This window comes from Planococcus citri, chromosome 5 (assembly GCF_950023065.1).
Source record: "Planococcus citri chromosome 5, ihPlaCitr1.1, whole genome shotgun sequence".
NCBI lineage: Eukaryota > Metazoa > Arthropoda > Insecta > Hemiptera > Pseudococcidae > Planococcus > Planococcus citri.
The window spans coordinates 40145223-40171840 of record NC_088681.1 but is presented as its reverse complement, the minus strand read 5'-3'; the positions used below and the strand labels follow the sequence as shown (position 1 = coordinate 40171840).

The 26618-nt window shown below is 34.3% G+C and overlaps 3 protein-coding genes across 4 annotated transcripts in view; 1 reads left to right on the top strand and 2 right to left on the bottom strand.

Annotated features, from left to right (window-relative positions):
• Positions 1-26618, top strand: part of LOC135849255 (lachesin-like) — a 260218-nt gene that overhangs the window by 73880 nt on the left and 159720 nt on the right. The gene's annotated exons all lie outside the window — the stretch shown is intronic.
• Positions 17649-20276, bottom strand: LOC135846779 (uncharacterized). Its single transcript, XM_065366061.1, has 5 exons — positions 20147-20276; positions 18792-19153; positions 18481-18702; positions 18189-18368; positions 17649-18098 (listed from the first exon to the last, which is right to left on the bottom strand). The coding sequence occupies exons 1-5, from the start codon at positions 20232-20234 to the stop codon at positions 17649-17651; spliced, it is 1302 nt and encodes a 433-aa protein (XP_065222133.1). The 5' UTR covers positions 20235-20276.
• Positions 21213-23106, bottom strand: LOC135847228 (uncharacterized). Its single transcript, XM_065366677.1, has 5 exons — positions 22890-23106; positions 22409-22767; positions 22122-22343; positions 21858-22019; positions 21213-21746 (listed from the first exon to the last, which is right to left on the bottom strand). The coding sequence occupies exons 1-5, from the start codon at positions 22975-22977 to the stop codon at positions 21294-21296; spliced, it is 1284 nt and encodes a 427-aa protein (XP_065222749.1). The 5' UTR covers positions 22978-23106; the 3' UTR covers positions 21213-21293.

Genomic DNA, 26618 nt, shown 5'->3' with positions numbered 1-26618 from the left:
AATGCATTCCTACATTTTATTATGTACCTACCTACCCCTACTTCGCCAAAAAAAAAAAACAGAATAAAAATTCAATCCACACATTTTTTTTATTTGAAAAACCACCGAAGCATCCTAATTAGACTTCAGTTACCTACTCGCCGCGAAATATTTTCAATATATTTCAGCAAAAAGTAAAATAAAAAATAGTTATCAACTAAACTATGTCATTTTTATTAATTTACACGTTCACCCATCGAAAGTAACTACAAAGAATCGTGTAATGAAAAATACGACAGAACAAAAAAATTAAATACAAAACGCGAACGTTTGTAAAAATTAAAATTACCCATCTAAAATATTAAATTTTTATAAATTTTTGATTGCGATTTGCAATCTTTTCGCGTTTTTTTTTCATCTCTCTCTCTCTTTCTCTCTCTCTCCGTTTCCTTTTCATTTGCACTGTGAGCCGGGGGAAAATGCGATATTAAAGTTGGAACTTACGAGTAACTCAAAATAAAGATATCAAAGAAATTCTCACGTAATAAGCTGTATTAAAGCTCCTCTAGGGAAATTATATAGTTGTATGCAGATTGTATTTGAAATTATTATCTGCGCTGTCTTTTTTTTTTTTCATACCCTACTTTCGTTCATTCGTTCATTTATTTATATGTTTGGTGAATTCGATGTGAAGGAAGAAGAGCATGGCTGGAAAAAAAGAGAAGAAAAAACGCGTAAACGTTTTCATTGTCGGTAGTTTCATTTAATTTCGCGTCAATTTCGCGTGTGTGCGACGATGTGTGATTTTAATCCGAGCTTCGTCGTCGTAAAATATCACCTTAATATCTCGATATCATTACTTAGGAATTGGGAACTTGGCCTGGTTGTACGATTACGATTACGTTTTCGGATTCGATTTTGGTTCTGTTCTGCTGTGTTTTACCGCGAATAAACAAATCAAATTTCAACATGTGTACGAATGCTTATCCGATCGCGCGTATTGTTTACAATAAAACGATAAAGCATAAAATATAATATACGTGGTGTGTATCGCAATCGCAATAATACGTATGAAAACGCAACGTGGTTCGTGACTTCGATTCGACGACGACGACGACAACATATAGTATGTGTATATTGTAATAAGTTGTATACAATTTTGGCAACAAATATCGCGCAAAGCGTTTTCTAGTTACCAAGGGGAAGGTCTGTGTTAGTTAACCAACACGATAAATTGCGCAATATTCATAATTCGGTGGGTATTTCGAACGATTTTAAAACACTATAGCGAGTCGCTGACCCTCCACTTGTACCTACTCGCTGCCCTTAAAACTGCGAGTTGTACATATTACAAATTACTAAATCTTTTATTTCAAATTTAATCAAACTAGATACCTACCTATACTATCTACCTGAAAATATACTATACGTGGTAATAGGTGCGTGGCCATTTTAAATGCAATGAATTTAATGACAGTGATACCACCGATGGAAGGGTATAGCTGCCTACATTGTTATACAACCCACGCTATTTTTCTCCAATTTTACCGGATTAGTTCATAACTAATTATTTTTTTATTACGAACGTCGGCCGACGAAATGTTCGGAACGAATATCGTGTTCCACCCGAAATACTCGTTACCATCGGGCTACCTTTTAATGCAAATGAAATACCGATATATTTTTCTACGACCAGGATGAATTTGTGGTCCGATAGGTCGCTTGTCCTTTTCAATAACGTCGATGTCGAGAAGAATTAAACTGGTGAGAATTCTCCTCTCGCGGAGTCATTCGTGAATTTGGAGCATTCCGACAGAAATGAAGCGTTAACGATTCCGTCTATTTTATTTTTTTCTCCTCCCCCCCCCCCCCCCACACACAGCAACGGAGCCAATATGGGAGAGAGAGTTCAACTTTTTGATTTTCTACGAAGTTTTGAACAGTTTACTTTTTTTTAATTTGAATGTACTGACTATTTCGGACATTATGGTCACTCACTTGAAAGTGAGTTGAAAGCGATCTCGACCTGTCTGTTCCCATCGATTTTCAATTTCCTATCGTTGATGGTAGTTTTGAGCTATTTTTAAGCCCTCAGCAGGATTTTGCAATTGACAGTCTATGTATGAAACATCCTCAAAAAAAAACCTAAAATTTGGTTCTTATGATCATTTAAAAATTTCGGATTCAATTGGTGGCTTTTTAACCATTCTAAAGCACCCGGAAAATGTTTAAATTTCACACTACTGAAAAAAATTCCCATAGAAGGTAAAATTTGATTCATATCCCATTTTCAAACACTCGAATTGAATGGTGATAGTTTCGAAAAATTTTGGAGCATTCAATAAATTTTTGGATTTTTCGGTTCTGAAAAAACCTGCTAAAAAGCTAAAATGTTGCTTTAAAGTTTATATTATGAACATCACAAATCCATCGCTGTTGATTCCGAGCAATTCTGGATCTTTGGGAGGCTCGACTATTTTTAAAATTTTCAATTCTAGAAAAAAAAAACTGAACTTAATTTTGTGAGGATTTTTTCAAAACTTGAGAATCCAAAAATTCGCTGGGATTTTCAGAATAGTTCAAAATCACAACCAATCGATTGAGAAATACAAAATGAAGTACCTATGAACAAAATATATTAACTTAACAGTTAATTTTTCATTTTATGTTTCTTATTTATTTATTTTTACAAAATATTTCGCACCGAAATCGATAAAATGAGTGAACTAGAAAATCCAAAAATCTGCTGAAGGCTCCTAAATGGCTCAAAACCACCACCAACCGATTTGAGAGGTCAAAAATGAAGTAAAAACCGATTTTTTGAATTCTTCGTCTCACTTTCATAATTGTTTTTTTTTTTTGTGAGAAATGAGCCCAAAATTGAAAAGTGGAATTAGACACCTAAAATTTAACTTGTTGACAATGTTGCCATCTCAAATGTTGGAGGGAAAAATTATGCTAGATTATTCCAGAAAACAAAAAAAATAATATACTAGCTTTTTTGCTGGTCCACGTTGCTTCACAGATTTTTGATTGTCCAAAAAAAAGTTTGGTTTTTTTCATTCGAATCAATACCTAAACTATGTAAATTTTACCAAAATTCCATTCAAATTATTTCAAAAATTGGACATTCTTGCAAACAAATTTTCCCAAAAGCACAAAAACGTGTAAAAAGTTCAGTTTTTTTTTACCAAAGTTACAAAAATGACTTTTTTGGTCTTTCATTGAAAAAACTCTTTAAAAATTGCCAACAAAACTTTATTTCTTGTCATAATTAGATCAGATATACCTAATAATATATACATAACTAGTACCTACTTTTTTTCATTAAAATTTCCAAAAAAGCTTGTTTTATAGCGCCAAAAAATGCAGAACAAAAATGTTTTGGTAAAAAATCCCAAAAAGTCTCGCTTTAAGCCTTTCTTTTTCAAATCAAAATTAATTGACAAAATTTTTTTTAAACAAAGAAGAGAGTACAATTTTACGCGATTAATCAAAAATAAGTTCTAGTTTTTAGAAGAACATTTAACGAGGAGTGGGGGTGATTGGCAGCCCTCGACTGGATCCCTAATACAAGTAGTTCTAACTATAATCCAGAGGATTGCTTCTCCATAGCCTCCGAGACCCAAGTGGGGATTGCCAAAATGCATGTCTTCTTTTTTTGTCAAAACTTCTTTCATTTTTTCTGGAAAATACTTTTTTTCTGTCACAATGTTCAAAAAGTCAAAATTGCCAAAAAAAAACTGTTTTTCATCAAAATGACCCCAAAAAAATTGTTTTTGGCCAGATTTGCAAAAAAAATTTCTAAAAAAGTGCATTTTTAGTTGAAATTTCTAAAAAAAAACTGTTTTTTGTCAAATTTGCCAAAAAATTTGGTTTTTTTTTGCCAAAATTCCAAAAACTGTTGTTTTTTTATACAATATTTCTAACAATTTTACAGTTTGTTCGCCACAATTTCAAAAAAAGCATACTTCTTCATAAAAAATCGCTGACAAACAAACTCTTTTTTTGTCAAAAGTGTCTAAAAGTTTTAGTTTTGGAGGAAATTCATTCGGGGGAACGGTTGTTCGAAGAATATTAATCAGGAAATGAGATCAGAAAAATCAGTAGTTGGAACAAAAAGTTCGTGAAAAATCTAAGTATTTGGCAAAATGATCACTTGAGGTCATGAAAGTTAGAGATAATGGATCAGGGGAGCTGTCAAAAATATTTTCTTATATTTGAGTAAATTCAAAAACTCTTCAATTTAAAATTCCGTTGAAAAATTCACCTACTCAAACCCATACAATAATTCTTCCCTTTTTGCATATTTTTGCAAAGCAGCGTATAACTGTCAAATTACATACGCACAAATAGTTCTAAATTCCTCAATCTTCAATTCGAGTGAGTAACTACTTAAACAATTCAATTCCTTTAAAAATAACTTTGAATTTTTCGCTTAAGTGCCTACCTTTGTTTACAGCAATTTCACACTCAATTTTCCACATTGATGAATAATAATATCGCATCATAAATACCTACATAGATATTTCCATTACTTTATTGATATCCTACCTGTAATCAAGCAAACAAAAAAAAACTAATTAGTCCAATTTATTTTTTCTATGTTGCAGGTGAGTTGAAAAATATTCAAAAATCTTTATGTGTATAAATGAGCTTACACCAGAACGTTATTTGATGGATTCTTGGTCTCAGACGACACTCGATGAGAAGTAAGAATAAAAAATCTCCCTAAAAACCTCTTAATAACATAAACTACAGCCTAAAACCCTCACTTCAGATCACCAACGACTCGCGATATTGCGATTTAGAAAGGATATCTTTCCGATAAGGCGTTTATTAGCACCTAGCAATGGACAAAAAAAAAACAGGGTTTTTGGTCAACTTATAGGTTGGGTTTATAGTAGAAAGAGAGAAGGCTTCGCACATTTTACATTTAGCCTAGCAAAAACATGTTCGAGAAGCTTTACAGTAATGACTACAAGAAACGAAGCATCGTGTAAAATATCTTATCCAAAATTACCCTCATTTAATTCTTTATTGAAACACTTAGCAATGTTTAGCATCGAAGAGCAATTTACACCGAGCTTTTATCGTACACCATGAAGTACGAAGACGACAGCGTCGTCGAGAGGAAAGGAGCACGGTCAATAGAAGGAAAAAACTACTCGGATCAGGGTACGTGGGTGAAACAGAAGGGACGAGGGTAAACAAGGTAATTAATTTTTTACTCGAGCCCCGAGGTGAATTTATTTATTTGTCGAATAAACGACACACGTATCGGTATTTCAACGAGTTGTAATCCGCATATATAATTCAGGGTAGTTCTTCAGGTAGGTACTCGTAGTACAGTATATCCTTTTGGCTTACTTTTATCGTATATTCGAATGAAACCTCAATAAGGAATTTTATCGTTCGAGTGGACTTGTGATGTTTTTTTTCAGCCGTTTGGGCGGCGTCAAGTCGTACGTTAAGACAAGTTGTACCTACTGAAACTCAAGTATTTTACCTACCTATACCAGGATACCGATGTAGGTACGTCGTTAAACGGCGTCAAATAATATCTCACTTTTATGAACACGAAGCTAGTAAATTTTTCACAAAGGTACCCGGTCATTGTTCCGTTTAACTTATAGTAAAACGTACGTTCGTACACAAGCAGTGTTAAAATTTAATACGTTGAATATGTGAAGAAAATGCGCACAAGACTTATACACGCGTAAAATGTCTCCTATGAGAATGCCACACTATACCCTCCTAGTACACCTTTGCTACCTAAATATAGGTATAGGTTTACATGCAGTACATACAGTGGCACATCGTCTGCCTTTGTGCTTGGAAACAAATAAAAACCAGTCTTGCAGCAACGACGACGACATCCTTTGGGAAGGTATTCGAAATGTAGCATGGTTTTTGAAAATTTAACGAAAATCAAGACGTTACTGAATCGATAAAAAGTACCATAAAAACAAGTCGCGCAGATTTTTACGCCAGTAGAAATGTAGGTAAAGGTACTAGATATATACGAGTACGCTAAAATTTTACTAAATATTCGGTACCTATATCTTGTATGTAGCATATAGAGAGAATATGTACAATGTACAGCTGTAGATACATTTTATGAGAATTTACCTATTAGGTACGCGTATAAATCTAGCTCGATAAATATTTCAATGCTAAGAATTTACGTCATGGTGTATATACCTAAACCTATGCGTTTCAATTTTTTGTGCCATTTTCAATTCAACGTCCTCAGTAAAATAAATTTACCATACTTACTACATAAACAGCTCAATTTTTTAAAAAATTGCATAAACGTGACTAGAATGGCAAATGAGCCAAGGTGGGTAAAAAAATAGAAAAAAATATGCTTATCGTAGATTTTGACCCAGAAAAGGGTGAGGGAGGGTGGAGGTCATCGAGAACTCAACACCACAAAATAAATTGATGTTCGAACTCAACACGCTCTAATTAGTAAACAAAATATTGCATCACATTTTCATAATTTTTTACAAAATTCTTCCTTAGAATGAAGGGCGGGGGGAGGGTTGAATGGGCACTTCCAAGCAACTGACAAAAAAAATTAAAAGAGTACCTATCTGAAAATACGCCAGAATGTTTTTTATAAATTTCATTTCATTTTCTGATTTTTAGCAACTTTTTGAAACCAAACTTGTGGTATGTAAATTTTCCACGAAAAACTCAAAATTTCGACAAAACGAGGTAAATCTGTTTTCTTAATGTCATGCCATACGTTTGACCCCCCCCCCCCCCAATTGATTTATGGTGGTTTTGTACGGTTCAGAAACCCCTACCAAATTTTTGGATTCCTCAATATAGGGAAAAATTTCCATAAAAGCGCCAAAATGAAATTTAGCAGCAATAAATTCTGATTTAACGTTTCATGACCCTTTTTGGCCTTTTTAAATCAATTTAGGCAGCACCAAAGTCCATCTCTGCAGGATAAAATCCATAATATTCGTCAAAAATTATTATTGAAGAAAGAAAATGAAAAATTTTTCCTTTGTTGTTTGATTGGTACTTTGTACTGTAGTATTGATCTCGCGAATCGATTTATGATGTTTTTCATGAATTCTGGAGAAACTAACGGATTGTTGTAATTTGAAAAATTTTCCCAAAAAAGAAATCAAAATGAAATTCAGAACCCGAGAGGACTATCTGTTCATTACTATGTTAGAGACTCATTGAGGCCTTTTACCCCTCAAAATTTTCAAAAAAGGTACGAAAATTTTTAAAAAAATTTGATGTGGCATCTTGATTTGTGTTTATTTTCAAGCATCAGCACCAAGCACCAAAATTAATTAAAATTCTTTCAATTTGTCGTAACTTTTTCCAAAAAATTTGGAGCTAGAAAGGCATCATTCAGCACCCTTTAATTTCAGTACCTAAAATTCGACATGGCACACCACATTTTTGTGATTTTTTTCGGAATTGAGGTAGGGCAGGAGCACAGAAGGGTTGTACCTGAAAGAAATAGACCAATACTCGAAATAAGTATCCTCGAAAACCTCAAAGAAGATATTCCGCACTAGAGTAGATCGCAAAAAAAAAACGACGGATTTTGGACAAATTTAACAGGGTGCCAATTTTTTGGTCACTATAACCAATTTCAAAAATTCGATAAAACTTATGAATTAGGCTATGTTCGATTTTTTGAAGTTAGCAGTAATGACCAAAAAATTGCTAATGCTAGTATTCTTTGGGGGAGGGGGGGTGATCCATTCTGCTACACATTATTTTAAATTCTTCCAAAATTTTAACCATGTTTGGCATATTGGGGGGAAGGGGAAGATTGGAAAGTATTGATTTAGTAAAATTGGCAGGTATGCCATTTCATTTGAAGTTAATTCTCATTTTTTTCTATTTTGATTAAAATTGTAGACCTTTACCCTCCCTCATCCCCCCCCTCAAGGACGATGAAATCTAATTTCGAAAATGAATTGGGAGAGGGGAGAATTCAGTACGTTTAATTTTATGTACAAAAAATACATTTTTCAATCTGTTTTCAAAAAAAAAACATTTAAAATCTATTCTTATTAACTTCGCTTATTTTAGCATAAAACCTGACCCTCGAGCTGTCCATGCTCCTATGACTCGTGAGCTAGGCAAACATGCATACATAGCCTTGACATGTTGCCTAGTTTCAAATCAAGGTTTTACTCAGAAACACGCTGTATATATATATACGTGAGAAAAATTACAGGGAATAGAAAAATCAAGAGTGAAACTGAGAGCCTCTGATTTTATTCTCCCCATTCACTTATTAAGAGCATCCATTTCGCTCAAGCCTCGTTAGTTATTCGTCAGGTAACAAATTTGTCTCCCATGAGTAATAAAACGTCTGCCCAGCACTTCGAATGTCTTCTAGTGCCTGTTACTGTCCGTGTTAGGCAGCTTGTTTATCATTTATGTATTAAAAACTTTCCTCGTCAAGAGACAAAAGAAAAACAATCAAACGCCCACAGATATACGTACGAGGTAAGGTACTCAGCCTACATGAAGTGTTTATTTTGAATCCCAAGGAAGGCCAACACAAAGATCAAATGATTACAACCCTTACTAGAACATCACTTTTTTTTTTGGCAAAGCTCGAAAAAGTCTCCACAAATCAATCTTGCAAGAGTACCGGACTACCGGACGATAAAAGAGGAGGGAATGAAATCACCCGGAAACGCAAACCCGATGCTTGATTTCATCGGGAAAAAAATAATAATAGAGCGAGCGGAATGGGAATTTTGACAAAAATAAAGATTAATTGTTTCACTTAATGGCTTTCCTGTTGCTTCTGCAGTAAATGAAACGTGTAAACAATAACTCGCTAGGGGTATTTTTTTTGTCACCCTCGAGAACAAACTTGCGTTATAATCCTTGATCTGTACTAACGTGAAGAATCCACGACGACGACGACAACAGCGAGAGCAGAAAACGTGCCAACTAAATATATATGGTATATTTCATTTAACGATTATTTAAACTTGTTAACGTAATCAAGAATAAGCTGTGAAATGTTACGCGCACCATATAAATTAAAATGGAAACACGAACAAAGTATACGTTAAAACGTTACCTCCGCTCTTCATTGCCCTTCTCTTTTTCACACTTTCACCGCCACTGTAACTTTACAACCCCGTAACTTTTAACATGTCACGATGTTAAAACACTTTAAATATTTCAACGAGCAACGTCGTATATGCTATACTTACTTGTTTATATGTACTTTATAAAGCAACCTTACCTATACACTTTCGAAGCTGTATAATATGGAAAATTTCACCCTTATATGTGTGATATGATACGAATATGAAAAATTATACTCCTTAACAGAGCGTCGTCCTCGTTGAGTCGTTTCATGAGAAAATTTCGATTTAAAATTTTTTCAATTTATCCTAATGCAGAGTCACCAGGTTATATACGTAGGCTGAGGCACCTATCTCGTATATGAGGACTATTTTAAATGAGAAAATGGGAGTTGCATATGGTGGTTTTTGTATGTATAAGTAAGATGGGGTGGCGTAGCACAGCGTGGCATCTGTAACGGTCAAATAAAAGAGTATAAAGGTAATTAACCGAATCATGGTCACGTTTACTGGCTTGCAAGTTTACGTGGAGTAGCTTCGCTCGGTGCCAGTTGCGAAAATGTTTTTAACCATTTTCCATTTTATGGAAACATTAAGGAAGAGTCGTTTCAAGGGGAAACGAGCATGTTAACGTTGGAAAACGTTTTAGATCATTTGGCTATTTATTCCATATTGAAGGTACTAAAAGCCCTCGAAATTAATATCATAGCTACCTGTTCCGTTTGGCCGGTTTATTTTACGAGCTTCTAAGCTTTCTAAAGACGTAATACCGCAAACCTGCCGTGCCAGTGTACTTGATTCAAACCAAAGAAGACATTAAATCGGAAAAAATGGTGCTTTTTTCAAGCATCGTTTTAATACGTATAAAATTAAGAAGAAAGAAAAAACGAGGTGAAGTTTCACGATATTTTTACATTGTTTTTCTCGACGAGTTGGTTTTGTGTGAGAATTTTTATGATTAAAATAGCGTTATTGAGTTGACAATTTTTTTTGAGAGTGGCGTGAAATTTTTCTTATTATTAGGCATATTCGAAGAGTCGATAAGCCGTTCTTTCTAAACGTAACACATCAAAATATGTATTGATCCAAATTTTCAACATTGAGAATTTTCTAGTTTCAACACAGGAGTGTGGTGTGTGGTCTCAACTTGGAGTAAAATCAACGCATAATTTACTAATTTTAGCTTAAAATAGTCCACATCCCCTCCCACAACCAACATGGAAAATAATGTTCTGATTTTTTTTTTTTTTGCTCCAATTTTGTAAAGTTGTTAGTTTTTACGACGAAATTATTTTCAGAAACTGTTGCAAAAAATAAGTCATGCTCGCGAACCCTCCCCTTCATCCTTAGTTTTTTTTTCATCACGAAAGAGTTGGAAGTTTCAACTCCTCCCCCCTCGCACCGAGGAGAAAAAATGAACCTATGAATGACATTTTCATGATCAAGTGTGATGAAAAAAAAAACATATCCAAGATTTAAAACTTTCTTTGCAGAGGAAATTTACTCCAAACTTCTTTTCAACTTTTTCCAAATTTGGGGACTTCTGTGTGAGGGAACCAATAAGGGGTGTTTCAAGAAGAATTCTATGAAGGAATAAAACATTTGTTATAGTGAAGGTAGGAATTATCCGGTGAGATAGTAGATATCAGCATGATCTATCCCTGAAGTTGGCTAAGAAATATTCCCTAGGAGGTGAATATTTCTTATTGTCCCTGTTTAACTCAGATAGGAGACTTCGGCAATATCCTACTCACTATAAGCACATTGTCCAGTTCTTCACCAAATAAAAACATATATTCATGCTAATCGATATGTTTATTGAATGATACACCGAACGAGTTACATACAAAATAATAATGGATAATTAAGGCTATTATTATGTAATATTCAATACGTATCGAGCAAAGTATAATCTACACATAACCACTCAAGTTTTACCTCAAATGATTATGTGCTATTTTCGCTATCCTAATCTAACTAAAACATGGTGAAATTATGTCTTACGTCTGAGATAAAATAAGTATCTCCCATACAGCCACTAATACTAGGTGTATAATTACTCATTTTAACCATCTCAATTAATTATGATTTATCTATAATTAATTACCTTAGACTTACTTGGACACTAGGGTGACAATGAAATAAAAATTTTGGATTTTTGAATACAGCACACTTGAAAAATGTGCTATGAGGTGTCAAAAAATGATCCCCAAAGTTTCATCCCTCTAAGTTGATTTTAACCCGTGCCTCAAGGGGCCCAAAGTTCTGAACGTAATGTCCGAGCGCGACCTTACGAGTTCCACCGCGACGCGTGGTGGAGAAATCGTTGAATGCGCGCTACATGTACGAAGTGCAAGGGAGTAACAATATACTGTATTTTTTGATCGATTTTTTTTTCTCAGTTACAAGTTGACTTAAAAACAATTTATAAATTATATTTTGTATGAAAACACACAATTTTTTAATTTTATTCCACTATGGAAAAAATTGAGTGTTCAATGCACTTCTGTTTTCGTTTTTGTATGTTTCTCTGTACTTCTTCAACACCGACAATAAATTCAAAAAGCTAAATGGATATAAATTTCACTTATTATGCTTATTGAATATTTTTTTACTCACTATCCATGTCCAATGACCATCATTTACCTCATATCCTTGCTAAAAACTACTTCCACTGAATGAACATGACTTTATTAATGAAAACGAGATTTTCATAAGGTAATTGATGGCCATTGAACATGATAGTGAGTGAAAAAATATTGAATTAGTATAATAAGTGAATTTCATATCCTTGTAACGTTTTGAATTTTATGCAGGTGGTGAAGAAGTGTATAGAGAAACGTACAAAAATGTAAGCGGAAGTGTGTTGAAAGTGCAATTTTTTTTCATAGTGGAATAAAATAAAAAAGTTGTGTTTTTTCATAGAAAATATAATTTATAAATTGTTTTCAAGTCAACTTGTGACTGAGAAAAAAAATCAATCAAAAAATACAGTATATCGTTACTCCATTTCACTTCGTACATATAGCGCGCATTCAACGATTTCTCCACCACGCGTCGCGGTGGAACTAGTAAGGTCGCGCTCGGACGTTATGTTCAAAACTTTGGGGCCCTTGAGGCACGGGTTAAAATCAACTTAGAGGGATGAAACTTTGGGGATCATTTTTTGACACCTCATAGCACATTTTTCAGGTGTGCTGTAAAAAAAATAATGAAAAAAAATTTTCCCCGTGTATTTCATTGTCACCCTATTGGACACTATGCATTTTTCCTACCTCTTCCAATGCACTAACCAAAACTAGGTGCGTAGGTAGAAAAGTCTATCGATAGGTTCGATGTATAGACGAGAAATACTTTCGATGTCCGGAAAATCAAAGTGTATTCAAAACAACCGTATTTAATAATAATTAATTAAAACGTTCAGAGAAACACTAATTACCATACTGAAGGTGGGTAAACCATAAAAAAGGACAAGCAGGGGAGAACCCCATTTGTTCTCACATATTCATTGTGTCGATATAGCTAACACATCATCGTTTTGACGAGGAACAAGTTACTGCGAAGTTACAAGACCAAGTAAAGTTCGTGGCTCGCCAAAGCAACTTCTTGCTTAGAAAATATTCATCAAAGAATAGATCATTCGGCGTGAACGAATGATCTGATTGTATTATCATACGATAGTTAGGGGGATCCTTCCAGTTATTTAGGGATCCTATGAGCGCACGTATAAGTTTAGAAGAATTTATCACGTTTCCCTACTTACAGTATATGGAATAAAGCGCAGACTGTATTATAGAAACATATACAGAAGCTTCTCTTAAGGGGAAATTACGCGAATGACCACCTAAGTGGTGAGAGCAATCCCACTCCTCTCACATTTTTGAAAAATTTAAATTTTGTATTTTGCCTATTTGATTTTTTTCAACTTTGGAGGAGCTAAGTGGACCAAGTGAATGATAAGAATCAACATGTGACATTTATAGGGTAGATCATAAAAAAGTTAATGGATTTGACCAAATTCAGCAGAGACCTTCATTTTTAATTGAAAGTTACTTGGAAAAAATTCTAGCTCTGGAGGTGCTTTTAGACAGGAGATATGAGCACTCAAAGAGGAGGAATTTTCAAAAAAATCATGTTTTTTGCTCTTGTCTCTATACTCAACCGGTTTAGGAGAAAATGACCCAATCCCAATTTCAGCTTCCTAGGTCATCCCCACCACATTTAAAGCGGAATTAAGGTGAGAATCCCCTTATTTTGCCCCTATCTTCGGTTTTTTTCATCTTAATAGGAGTGGGGATGACCTATATAGGAATCTGAAATTTGGATATGTTGATAACAATGGGAATACTGTCTGATGGTTTGATTTTGGACCCTTTTCATCCATTTGGGGGTCATGTTATGCCCCTCCAAAAAATGACCTTTCTGTAATTTTCAACTTTGACCCTCCCCACTCCAGAGGTCAACTCTAGCTCCCAAAAGAATCCCATTCCCCAAGTTTGACTTCATTTTATCAATATTAGAACAGGTTACAAGTCCGAAGTCATAAAATGTAAAATTATTAAAATCATGTCACTTTGAGGGGTCGTAGCGCCACCCCCTTGAAGCTAGGGAGTTGGTCGATAGCTCATTTGATAGGTATTGGAGAGGAGATGAAATGATCACTGAGCTCATTTTACTCAAAAATTCAATATTTCAAGAGTTCTTGACGAAAAACTGATTTTGGGGGGCTTTGATCCATAGTAGGGACTAGCATTTCTCGAAGGGTGGTGGAAGGTTTTCTCCCAGTCCTGAAAAAGTGACCAGACCTATTCAGAAACAATCTTTGATACAGAAATAAGGTACTTTTGGATAAATTTTTTATACCTTAAGACATAATGTTTGATGGTGTTTTAATAACCTACCTAGGTAAGTTTTTTCTCCTAACCCTTCATGTTAAAAACTCCCTCCATTAGAAGTATGCTACAGTTTTCACACTTCAAACAATTACACGTATTTTTGGTAGGAAAAGGACTAGGTAGAAACTAAAATACCGCACATAGTGCACCTTATACCTCATCAATCCGCATCTCGTACACCATCGAGCATTTATACCTACTCTAAACGTGTGCTGCGCAAAATACTCGAAATATTAATGAAATTAAAATCCCGCCCATTATTCCCGCCGCTATGCTATTCCATTCCTATCAAAATGATATACAACATCATAAAGTATACAAACGCGAAGAATAATAATAATTGCGTTTATCCGGGCGTGCATCATTATTTACTCATAAGGTGCTTTTGGATATAAAAAGGTTGCAGCGAAGAGCAAAACACCCTCTCGCACACACCAACCATCCATTCGTTAAGTTCGCCGAGAAAAACGTTATAAATTCTGGGCAGACGGCCGCCGTCGTGGATGAATTTCAACGATGAGATGAATTCTTAACGTACGTTAGTTTCAGGTTAGGTATAGTCCAGCTAAGATATGACTTTTTGATACATGCCATCGCTGCATGTCTTTATTGACCAAAATATTATGTACTTGCTCTTAAATTCAGTCCTCATCTCTTACAAAAAATTACATTAAAAAAATCAAGAATAAGTATAAGTATAGGTACCTCGTTTAAAAAATAATAATGATGGCTTAACAGCATAAAATTATGGTCTACTCATCTATCGTAAGGTATGCCATATAAGCAAGCGTCTATTCGGTATGACAAGAAATTCCAACCATGTGAAAGAATATCACCATCGTAGGTCGTAATTTTGGCTGGAATTTTTCCCTTTTTCAGACATATAGAGGTGCTAAAACCTTCTTCACACACGCTGCACATTGGTGATATTGTTTTTACACTTAAGGTGGCGAAAAATACAGTTAAACGAGTTTGCAATCGGTGAGCGAGCAGCCTGTGGTTTAGACATTTGTACAGGCGCGAAAATAATAAAAAAGAAAAACGCGCACGCCAGACACTGTAAAAGGACAAATAAGAAATACAAGTAAAGTAAAAGCGACGAGAAGGAGAAATACGAGGAGGGGTAAAACACCATGTTCATAAATTGTGAAACACTGTGTGGATCTGTATATGCGTCTGTGTCTCTGTCTACATTGCTAGAGTAGTAATTCGAACAAACTTTTTTCCTTTTCTCTTTCCCTCTCCGCGCGTATTGCAACTAATTTATAAGTTTTTAAGAGGGACATTATTGTGTTAGGAAGTTTTCTCTTATTTAGCAGATGGCAACGTACGTACGTTTTCGAATTATACTTAACGACTACTTAAACAAGGTTTAGCTTTGATTTTACGTATTCCTCATCTCTTCCCATCCTCCAACCGAGAAGTGTATTCGGTATTAAAGTTGCTGACAGTTTCTTCTTGTTAGTTATACTTTAGTGTACGGCAGATCGTCGTATGTATTCGTTGGCAATGCTTGGTTCAGAATTTATAACTGACAAAGGAGGTAAGTATCCGAAACAGCGGAAAAATTTCAGATCTATAAGCAAAGCTGGAAATGAAATTTCAAAAATATTTACTTTCGTGGAATTTTTTTCATTGTTTTTGTACGTTGTCGTTAAGTAAGCTAGATATACTTTTTTTTATGTGAATACATACTTACCTACCTCACCCAGAGGTATAATTTTTTGTTGAAAAACTATGAAAAAGAATTTTAAATTGAAGCATTTTTTCAAGAGAAAAATTTCTATCTCAATTTTAAAGCTTGTCTATCGACGCAACTTCAATTTTTTTTCTAGCTTAATTCAATAAATTCTCACGCAACTTTCCAGACTTCGCGTGAATTTTTTTCGTTTGGAGTAATTTTGGGAAAAATTCCAGCTGGTGTCAATTCGAGCTTTTTTCTCCTAAATTTGTTTTCATTTTCGTGAAGTTTGAGCATGAATTATTCAATTTGTCGTTGAAGGTATCTGACGACACTCAGTGGTGGATTTGAGGGGGGTTTAGGAGGGATACATCCCCCCGCCCACATAGTTTGAAAATTTGAAAGAAGGAGTTCCGATAAGGCCATTTTTCGGGCCCAGACAGTTATCAACTCGACCACTCTTAAAATGTTGTACATACTCGTAATAAATATTCCAAATACGAATCCGTGGTTAGTTAACCCCAAAATTAGAATTTTTGGGCTCCAGGGGTTCCCAAAATTGCGAATAAAATTTTTTTAGGAACCACTGAGTATTATTTTTAAAAACTTTTTTAGCGTAAAATATCCCGATTCGACCCCACTGCATCAAAAAATATCTCCGTAAAACAGAAAATTTCCCTCCCTAACTTTTTTTTGTGATCAATGAACTTGTATAAAAACTCCAGATCACATTTTACCTTCACACCTACTCAACTTTTTCAATTTTTTTCCATTCGTATAAACTTTCAACTCAACGAAACACACCTTTAACAATAAAAACACATTGAATAAACTTACCTCGTAAATTCTTCTAAATTATATTATCTGCAAGTTTCCTTCCTAAATACCAAAGTATCGATTCCTGCACAGAAGAAAACAGAGGGAAAAAAAGATCAACTACCCCCTTCGAAATATAAATCACAAGTATCGATCGCCTATCAGCATAGGCAGCATGCAACGCAATTTATACGCTTTAATCAAGTCTATTAGCCTAAAGAAAATTTGAATAAATCGTTAACCTGTAACAAAGTGCAAGCGGGGAGAAATACGAGACTCGCCGAAATGAGCCAAATCACGAAAACGAATATCAATTAAATAAATCCATCCGCGTTGTCTTTCATTAATCGAGAACTTTTTATAAAAGAAAACTTTCGCTTTCTTTTTTTCACTTCTCCCAAAGTCTGCTGTTTTTCAATTAATAAATAATTTTCATTATTTTTTAATACGAATGGTACCCAGGAAAAAAAAACTTTCTTTTTCCAATACTTTTAATAAAAAGTTACCTATTACAATGAAACAAAAGGGTAAAATGAAATGTTAAAGTTGAACTTTTTTTTCGCCGAGGAAAAAAAAGCTGCAACTGAGTGGAGTTCTTAGTTGATTAATTTGATAGGAAATTAATTCGATTCGATTATAGGAGTGTAGAAAGTTTGAGAATAAATTTTACAATAGGCACGCTTTTCTTTAGTGTAGCGGATTTTTCCTTTATTTCTGAGGTAATTAGATTTATGAGCCTATCGAGCATAATACAAATCAAATGTTTGTGAATTAGGTTCTTATTTTGAAGCGAGGCGGTGGCTGCATTTTTAACAAAATCACAGGAGTAAGTCCGCGAACATTGGTAAAAATATTCATTAATGTAGTGGAAAAATTCGAAGACGGTTTTCAAACGAATGTGTGTTAATTTTTGTATACTTTCAATGACACAGATGTGACGTCAACGTCTTAAATCAACGAACAAGTTCGAAACTATAAAATAACATCAGAACTGTGCATCGCGAATGTTTCATCAGTCGCCACACATTTCAACATAAATCGAAAGGATATTGAAAAAAAAAATCATCTAGCTTGATACGAAGCTTGGACGTAATTCTAATAAATGAACAGGACGTTAATAAAATCACAGAAATTTATTTTTCGATGAAGCTACATATCTACCGTGATTCAATTACTTAATCAATTCACAGCTACTGAAACATTATTCGACAAAAAATCATCAATTTTTTTCCTTCTTGCTGTCCGATCACTTTGAGAATAATTTTTTTTCGGAACCTTGCAATTCTTTTTCTTGCCAGCATACGTAGGATTTTCAGGCGGAGGGTTATTTAAATTGAAAGTCTTCACTGCAGGAAACCCGTACATATCGATGAGATAATCAGGAGTGCAGCAATATACAAATTTACTAATTGTAGAAGGTGCGAGATCTTGCCAACCATAATGAAGACAAGAAAGTTCTAGCTCATTATCACAAAGTTTCATATAGGGGGGAGTCAACTCGTTGTGAATGAATAAAGCGATTGCATATTCTCTGCTTTCGTTGTAAATCAACTTCCACCAAATAGAAGAGTCGAAGATGTCGTCAGCAAAATCAAAAACTCCAGCTCGGATGAATATTTCTCCATATACCTATAAAACAAAGGATCAATCATGAATTGTGTTCTCTTTAAAAATAATCAGTTAAAGTTATAATAATTTTCAAAAGTCTGAAGAACTCACTTCGATTGCTTTATCTCTGATGTAATTATTGATGATGTTCATTTCCGAATGGAATGTTGAACGTAAGAGTTGGGTATTAACTATATGGAAAAGAGGCTCCTTCCAATATTCAAAAGCCATGTGTTGAGGTGGCACTACCAAATTGTACCCCCAAAATTGATAATTTGAGTTTTTTTCAGCCTATATAGAACAGATAATTTTGTGCATCATTATGCTTAATAACATTCTTCAAAATAAAGTACTCGCCATAAATTCAATAAATATGACAAAGACAAAATTACATGAGACGTACTTTTTGAAAATAGGCAATTTTCTTCTCAAAATCTCCAAATTCCTTCCTGTCGAAAGAGATCATTTCTATTTTCTTGTGATATGTTTTATCATTTACTTGCGAGTTGTTCAGTAAATCAGGAGACATGATTTTATATTCGACGTACAACGTTTTCTGTTTTTCTTTATTGTAACAAAAGTTGTACACGTCCTTGACAATTGGTTCCCCAGGAATGAATTGAAACTAGGAAAAAAACTGACTCAATTATTCCACATTCTTTTTTTATAGAAGGTCTGTCGGTATTGTATCGAAAGTAAAAATGAGCCTTTTACATCATATCCAACTCTGTACAACTTGGCGTTATGGTGTGTCTTGGCACAAGTCATCTCATAACTATATTTATTCAACACGTTTTTCATCACATAATCGTAATTTCCTTCGACGCCGCAATTTGGTTTCTCATTAAATGCGCAATAATGATTCATAAATCTGTTGGAACCAGCATTGACGCAATCGTATATTTCCATTGGGTAACATAGGTACAAAATTTCAACTGATTCGCCAGATGCGGAGAATTTGATATCACCATTTTCTTGATTCGGTTGAGTAACAACGCAACTTGGAAATTCGTAACGATGGCCTGTTGGAGATTTTTCATCGTCAATTTCTGCCAAAACATAAGGTTCCTTGGTACCTTTAGAAAAACAAAACGATGGATTTGTTATATATGTATTTTTTCAACTAGAAAACCCGTTATAAAAGTTTCCATACTGCCCTATAATTGCACAAAGTGATGATTGAAAAAATCAAATAACTGATAATTTCCAAAAAAAATACGGTTTTTATGATCTTTCGATACAAGTAAACAAAAAGTTTTTTGGAAGGCCCAAAATTATTTAACAAAAAGTGGGATGGGCTTCAAGAATTGTACATATATTTTAGTCACAAATACCACCTTGAGTCGTGTCAGAAAAAAATAATTTTTAATAAACCATCGCATCGCCCAAAAATCAGGGGTCGCGACTGTTGAAAAACCAGTAACCAAGAAACTCAAAATTTCCCAACATCAATTGTGAGTTTCAACAGACCAAAAGACCAATTAGGTTCGATTTTGGTTCATTTTTTTTTTTTACATAAAGCGTTAAAATCAATGCAAATAAACAAAAAAGTAACAAAATTCCAGTAAAATTTAGCAAAAGTTGCAAAATTGTCAATCAACAAAAAATGCTGAAATTTCCGAGAAATTTGGCCTCTACTTTTTTCTTGAAAATCTGTCCTGAAAAAAATATTCTCATTCGTGTCGAAAACGGACTTCACAATACAATAATTGAGATGCAACCAAAATGAAGTAGATATTTTATGAATTCTGGCCATCCAATCGCACTTTTTCGGATTTTGAAGATTTTTTTCGAGAAATTCTCACATTTTTATTCACCTAGAAACAGGATTGAGGCTGAAAAATGACCAAAAATGCCACATTTTTTTTGAAGCAATAACACGTAAGTACCTAATTTGTTGTTTTTATCGATTTATGTAATTTTTGGGGCATTTTGAAAAAATCAAACCTCAAAGATTCCTCAATTTTTGATTAAGCGAAAGATTTTTTTCTCGATTCTCGATGGCTGACCGATTGAGAAGTTTCCTTCAATCCTTGTTCTTGAGCATAATATTATATCATTTTACCCACCAGTTTTCTTAGTTTCAGCAGCTTTTGATTTGTCCAAGATGGTAAAAAATAATGAAAAAATCACAAAATTTTTGCATATTATCATCATTTTACGACGTTGGATAGAAAAACGTACGTTCTTACGCGACGAACAGTGTTAACGAGTGGAAAACATCTGCGTCAATTTGGCATCAAAGTCGTTAAAATTATTTTTATTCCTTCTACCAAAACTTTCATTTCAGAAATAGGAATACCACATACTTATGTAGGTATAAGTCTCGTCAACTATACGATACGTAGTAGGTGATTGTTTCGTAACATCTATTTGAAATTTTTGATTGGTGGAAGGGGGAGCTGGGCATTGAAATTTGTGTCTAGATTTTGAAACAACGTAAAAATTTCGCCTTACTTGATTAGGTAAGATGACTTATAAATTTGATCATGTTCAAAAAGTAAAATTGAAAAATATCTTCGATTGGCACATCCTACTGATGAAAATTTGAAATTTGGGAAACCGTGTTTATGTTTAATTCCTGTTCTAAATCATTATTCAAAATTTTAATTACAGATTTGATCTAATCTAATATATAAAAAAATCTACGTGTCATGAAAAGTAGCCAGATTTTGGGCTACATTTAGAAGGGAAATTTTGAAAATTGAGCAAACCAATTTGATTTTTGAGAAGGTTCTGATATCACAAAAAAGCTCGAACCGCATTGAAAATTTTATTATCAATGCCACAGTAATATGGTTAGTCAGGATCATTTTTTTGAGAAAAAAAATCACAATTCATTATCGAAACGAAATACATCAAGGAAAAAACCACTCGTATGAAGTTGAAAAATTCATGTCATAATTTTGTATACCTTCAATGACTTGGATCTGTCGTCATCATCTAGAATCAACGATCGAATACTTACGAAAATTTGAAAACAAAACAGAAACTATGCGTCGCGAACATTCTGTTTGCACGATTCATGTGAAATAAAAACTAGATAGGTATACGTTTACGTACATACAACGAACGAAAATCACCCAGTTCGATACGAAGCTAAAATTTTATCTAAAAAATTTGGGATACAAAAGATACAGGGCACAGAATTGTATTTAATTATCGATGAAATCAACCTATTTTTAACATCATAAATCGGTAAAGCAGTCAAATTGATTAATTCACAACTGTTAAATCACTAGTTGAAGAAAAATCCTTAATTTTTTGTCTTTTTGCTGTCTGTTCATTTTGCGAATCATTTGTTCTCGACGCATTGCAATCTTTCCTCTTGCCTGCGAATTTTTCTAGAGATTTACGATCACTCAAGTCAAACATTTCCGCTGGAGGTAAATTGAACTTTTTGACGAGGTAAGCAGGGCGACAACAGTATCCGAAATTTCTGATCGTAGAAGGCATAATATCGTTCCAACCGTAATTAAAGCAAGAGTATCTTAGTCCCTTGGCGCAACGTTTTTCGTTCTCATCAGGAGAGATTTCTTGGTTATGGATAAACACTGCAATTGCATATTCTCTACTTTCGTTGTAAATCAACTTCCACCAAATATACGAGTCGTACGTGTCCTCGGACCTATCAAATACTCCACCTATGATGAATACTTCTCCGAATACCTACAAAAAAAAAGAATGAATTTTTTGTTATGTAGTTCGTTTAACATTGCAGAAAATCTATAAAAAATCTCAAGGAACTTGAATAAGAATCGATAATTTTTGTACACTCACTTCTATTGCTTTACTTTTGATGTAATTATTGATGAGGTTCATTTCAGTGTGGAATTTTGCAAGTAACAGTTGCGTATTAACGATATGAAAAAGAGGCTCTTTCCACCACTCAAAGGCCATATGCTGCGGCGGTACTAATAAATTAAACCCCAGTGCTTTATTCTGGAATAAAAAATTACAAATATATGTAAATGTAGGTTTTTGTTTCGATGCCTAAATTAATAACGATCGTGATTTCGATGATGACAATGCCTCGAAACGTACCTCTAGGTAGAACGCCTTTTTCCTTTCCAAATCTCCAAATTCTTTTTTGTCGAAAGACGTCATTTCGATTTCCTTGTGATATTCTTTATCATTCACTTCCGAATTGTTTAATAAATAGGGTGATATGATTTTATATTCCACGTATAACGTCTTTTCTTTATCTTTGTTGTAACAAAACCTATAAATATCTTTATTGTATGACTCCCCCGCAATGAATTGAAACTAAAAAAAAAAATTGATTATTCTAAATACATTTCAATTGATCAATAATGGAAATGGATGTTTACATCGTATCCAACTCGGTACAGCTTGGCATTATCTTCAGACCGGGCGCAACTCATCTCATCACCAGCTTCATCCAATACGTTCTCCATCACATACTCGTAATTTCCTTTAACGCCGCAATTGGGCTTTTTATCGAATGCGCAATACTCGTTCATAAATTTTTTAGCACCTGCATTAACGCAGTCGAATATCCCCATACGGTAGCAAAAGTACAATATTTTGAAAGAGTCGCCTGAAGACGAGAATTTTATATCGTCGTTTTCTTCCGATTTGATCGCACAAGTTGGAAATTCGTAACGATAACCTGTTGGCGATTCTTCATCTTTATATTCTGCCAAAATATAAGGTTTCTTGATTTCTTCTAGAAAACACAGTGTGATAGATTTGGAGTTTTTCAAAATTTATTTCATCGAATAGATCAAGTACCTATGTAGTACATATTTAAATACATAGGTACTTAGGTTTAGGTATTGAACAACTTACCATCGCTTTCATTGTCATTCGCACCAGCATTTAATTTTTCTACACTAGTAAAAAACAGTGAAAATATCAAGAAAATTGTGCACATCATTACTTCACGACTTGATTTAAAAAACTAATGCGTTCTTTCGGATCACGCGATGAAAAGTCAACACTGAAAAATATCTGCGTCAGTAAGTATGACACGAGCTGATTCAATCAATACAATAGTCGTCAAAATCACAATCTACGAAAATGAATCATAAGTTGTTAGTATAAGAGACAGGGAACATTTTTTATACCTACTTCCAATATCGAAATTTAAGTTGATAGGCAGTTCGACCTATCATCAGAAAATTGATGTAGATATATATTTTTTACACTCAAGCATTACCATGGGAGAACCACTGCAGGTATCAACCTCCGACTTGAACGAGTTCAGGCTTGGGACCGAACGTTTCGAAAAACGTGATTTTTTTAATGCAGAGGAGTAATTTTAAAAATACGGTGTTTTTATTTTCAAAAAAGGTCCGAAAAATGGAAAAATTGGTCTGGAAAACCTGGAAAAGTCAGGGAAAATCATTTCCAGGAATGAGTGGACATCCTGTTAATACCTATAAGATGTATAGTTGTAATACATATATTTTTTGGCGGAGGAAAATGGGTGCCCAAGAAGATTTGTTTCTAGTGGAAAATTCTTGAATATGGCTCTACTATTCCTCCAAAAATATTCAAATACGTTTGCAGGTATTTGAAAGAAAAATGCGCTATCTTTGTCCAGCTCATCGAACAATTTTCGCATTTCATGGTTTTTAGGAGGCAGAGGAGGGGGAAGGGGTTGAAAATCATGAAAAAATCTAGTTGAAATTAATTGAGAAGAAATCTAAAATTAAACATAACATTACGTCATGTGAAAAAAAATGCAAAGGTTGGGGACACAATATCAATTTAAAATTTTTTTGATGAAATTGCTGAAAACTTTTTTTTATTCTGAAGCCCAGAAGTCAGTGCTTTAGACCAATCACAAATTTTTGGTTATTTTGCCCTCGTTATTTTCTTTTCATTCATCAAAATGGAAATTTCTGAAAAAAATCAAGTTTTAAAGCCAAAAAATAAACTCTTCGCCAAAAAAAAGTCATTTTTATGTCTCTCGAAATACAAATTTTCAAAAGATTTTGCCCTCGCTTCGCTCCATATTGTTCTCTTTTATTTTTCATCTTCCTAAAAAAAAACATCATTCAAAGATATTATGGGAAACGATGGGAAAATGGGAGTACCAAAACACCTGATAGACCTGAAGAAGAACCTGTACAAAAATAACAACTCACAGGTAAAGGTAAAAGGGGAATTGACTGATCACTTCAAAACCTGCAAAGGATTGAGACAGGGATGCATTCTCAGCCCAATATTGTTCAATGCATATGGAGAATGGATAATGAGGGAAGCTTTAGAGGGATGGAAGAAAGGAGTTACACTAGGAGGCAGAAAAATATTGAATCTGAGATACGCAGATGACACCACAAAACTGGCTGAAAACATCGATGACATGAAGATCATGGGCAAGATTGAACAAGTTAGCCATACTCGAAGTTAAGCTCCGAGCACCAGAACAGCAGAGGCAACAGAAATGCACGCAATCTGTTACTGGTATGTAGATAGCGTAGAAAGCAACGGGAAACTACTACGTGAAAGCTCAAAACAATGTCGATTCCCTAGAATAATTGCAGTAGCAATAGGCATTCGCCTCACCCTGTTAGGGTACCACAAAAAAATGTGATTTCCAATGTCCTGTAAAGGACAAGGAACCACGGCGAGCCTATCCAGGGGTCTGAAGGTGAACAAATCAAAGGCCGAGATGATGATACAGTAAAAGCTCGTTATAACACTTTCGGATATAACGCTGATTTCATTATAACGCTGATTTCTTCCGGTCCCTTGATGTTCCCATTTAAACCAATGTAAAATTAATCTCGATATAACGCTCTTGAGCGATTTATTTTAACGCTCTAAAATTCAGGAAAAATCACATTTTTTTTGTAATTTTAACAACAAAAACCCAATTTTTTTGCAAAAAAAGCTTACTCATGTGTAAAAAATTATCACTTTCTGAAAATGTTGGCCACAACAACAGTTTTTTTTTACGGTTTTTGTAGTTTTGATTATTAAAAAAGCAAAAAAAAACTTTTGTGGCAAAATTTTGCCCAAAAATCATTTATATTATTATAGCAGACCTTAAAATCAAAGTAAAATTTCAGATTTTTTTATTTCTAACTGGAACAGTTGTTCAAATTTAAAATAAAGTTCACGTTTCCACTTCCTTTATAACGCTTTTTTCACTTTAAAACGAGAATTCTCGGTGTAACACTAATCAGCATTAAAACGACACTTTTGGTTATAACGCACTTCGGCTTATAACGCTCTTTTTCTCCGGTCCCTTGAAGAGCGTTATAACAAGCTTTTACTGTAATAGATAGGGTGAACAACAACCAACCTGAGCTGCAAGAGATACTCTCCGTAGATTTTTCACTGTTTTGCAGTAAAAAACTACTGCTTTTAAGAAGCCAAAATGTCGTGACTGCTAAGCAGTGAAATTTCACTGTTTCAAATTATTTAGAGAGTAGATGGAATAGAGGTGGTACAAAGCTTTGTATATTTAGGCTCCCTAACAACCAACAGTGGAGGTTCAGACGAATTGCAAACACAGCTGTAGGAAAACTCTACCAAATCTGGAAAAGCCATGGAATCACCAAGAGAACAAAATTAAAGATTGTAAAAACGCTTGTATTCTCAATATTCCTATATGCCTCTGAGATGTGGACAGTGAAGAAAACAGACCAGAGCCGGATAGATGCATTTGAAATGTATTGCTATAGACGAATGCTTAGAATCTCATGGACCAAGAAAAGAACAAATAGGTTAATACTGGAAGAGCTAGGTGTGAAAGATAGACTCAGCACCATTATAAGAAGGAGGATCCTGAGATATTTCGGACATATAGTGCGGCAAGACAACCTAGAGAAGCTGACTGTACAAGGACAACTAGAGGGAAAGAGGTCGTGCGGGAGATCGCCCACAAGGTACACAGACCTTATCAAAAAGGCTACATGGCTCACCCTCAGGGAATCCACAAGATAGGTCGAAGACAGAGAAGGTTGGAGGCAGCTGGTTGGGGAGGGTCCATAGGCAGGATGCTCGGATACGAGTGAACAATGAAGAAGAAGATTTTTCATCTTTCTAAAAAAACATCATTCAAATTCAAAATTTTTAAAACCAAAAAATATACTCTTTGCATAAAAAAAACTCGTTTTTAGACATGTCAAAATACAAATTTTTGAAAGCTCTCGCCTTCTCAAAAACAAATTTCAGACTTGAAGCCTCCAAAAATCCAAAAAATAAAATAAAAATTTTATGAACATCATATCAATTGGCAAAATTGATATTATCTATTTTCCATCAGATGGTTTCTGCTTTAGAAATGGACCCCATCATGATATTTGCCTCGGGCTCGCATCGGCTCTCTACGGCCCCACCTCTTAATCCTGGCGTCGAAATATAATCTTCATATACGAGTATGTATGTACTTAGAAGGTAACCTATCACTGGCAGTTTTTTCGTGGAGATATCGCCTGATGCAAGAGTGCCCAATGAACATCTATAAAACTAATAAAAAATTCGCCAAAAATCCAAAAATGAATTTTAGCACCTGAGATTTTAGACATGTTCTTTTGATTTAACAGGGTTTTATTCAAATTG

Excerpts from the sequence above, each read along its gene's own strand:
- LOC135847228 (XM_065366677.1), bottom strand. The coding sequence starts at position 22,977 with ATGATGTGCACAATTTTCTTGATATTTTCACTGTTTTTTACTAGTGTA. Across the intron at positions 22,344-22,408 it reads TGTACCGAGTTGGATACGAT|TTTCAATTCATTGCGGGGGA; the intron begins GTAAACATCCAT and ends TTTTTTTTTTAG. Across the intron at positions 21,747-21,857 it reads TCAAAAGTAAAGCAATAGAA|GTATTCGGAGAAGTATTCAT; the intron begins GTGAGTGTACAA and ends TTTTTTTTGTAG.
- LOC135846779 (XM_065366061.1), bottom strand. The coding sequence starts at position 20,234 with ATGATGATAATATGCAAAAATTTTGTGATTTTTTCATTATTTTTTACC. Across the intron at positions 18,703-18,791 it reads TGTACAGAGTTGGATATGAT|TTTCAATTCATTCCTGGGGA; the intron begins GTAAAAGGCTCA and ends TTTTTTTCCTAG. Across the intron at positions 18,099-18,188 it reads TCAGAGATAAAGCAATCGAA|GTATATGGAGAAATATTCAT; the intron begins GTGAGTTCTTCA and ends TTTGTTTTATAG.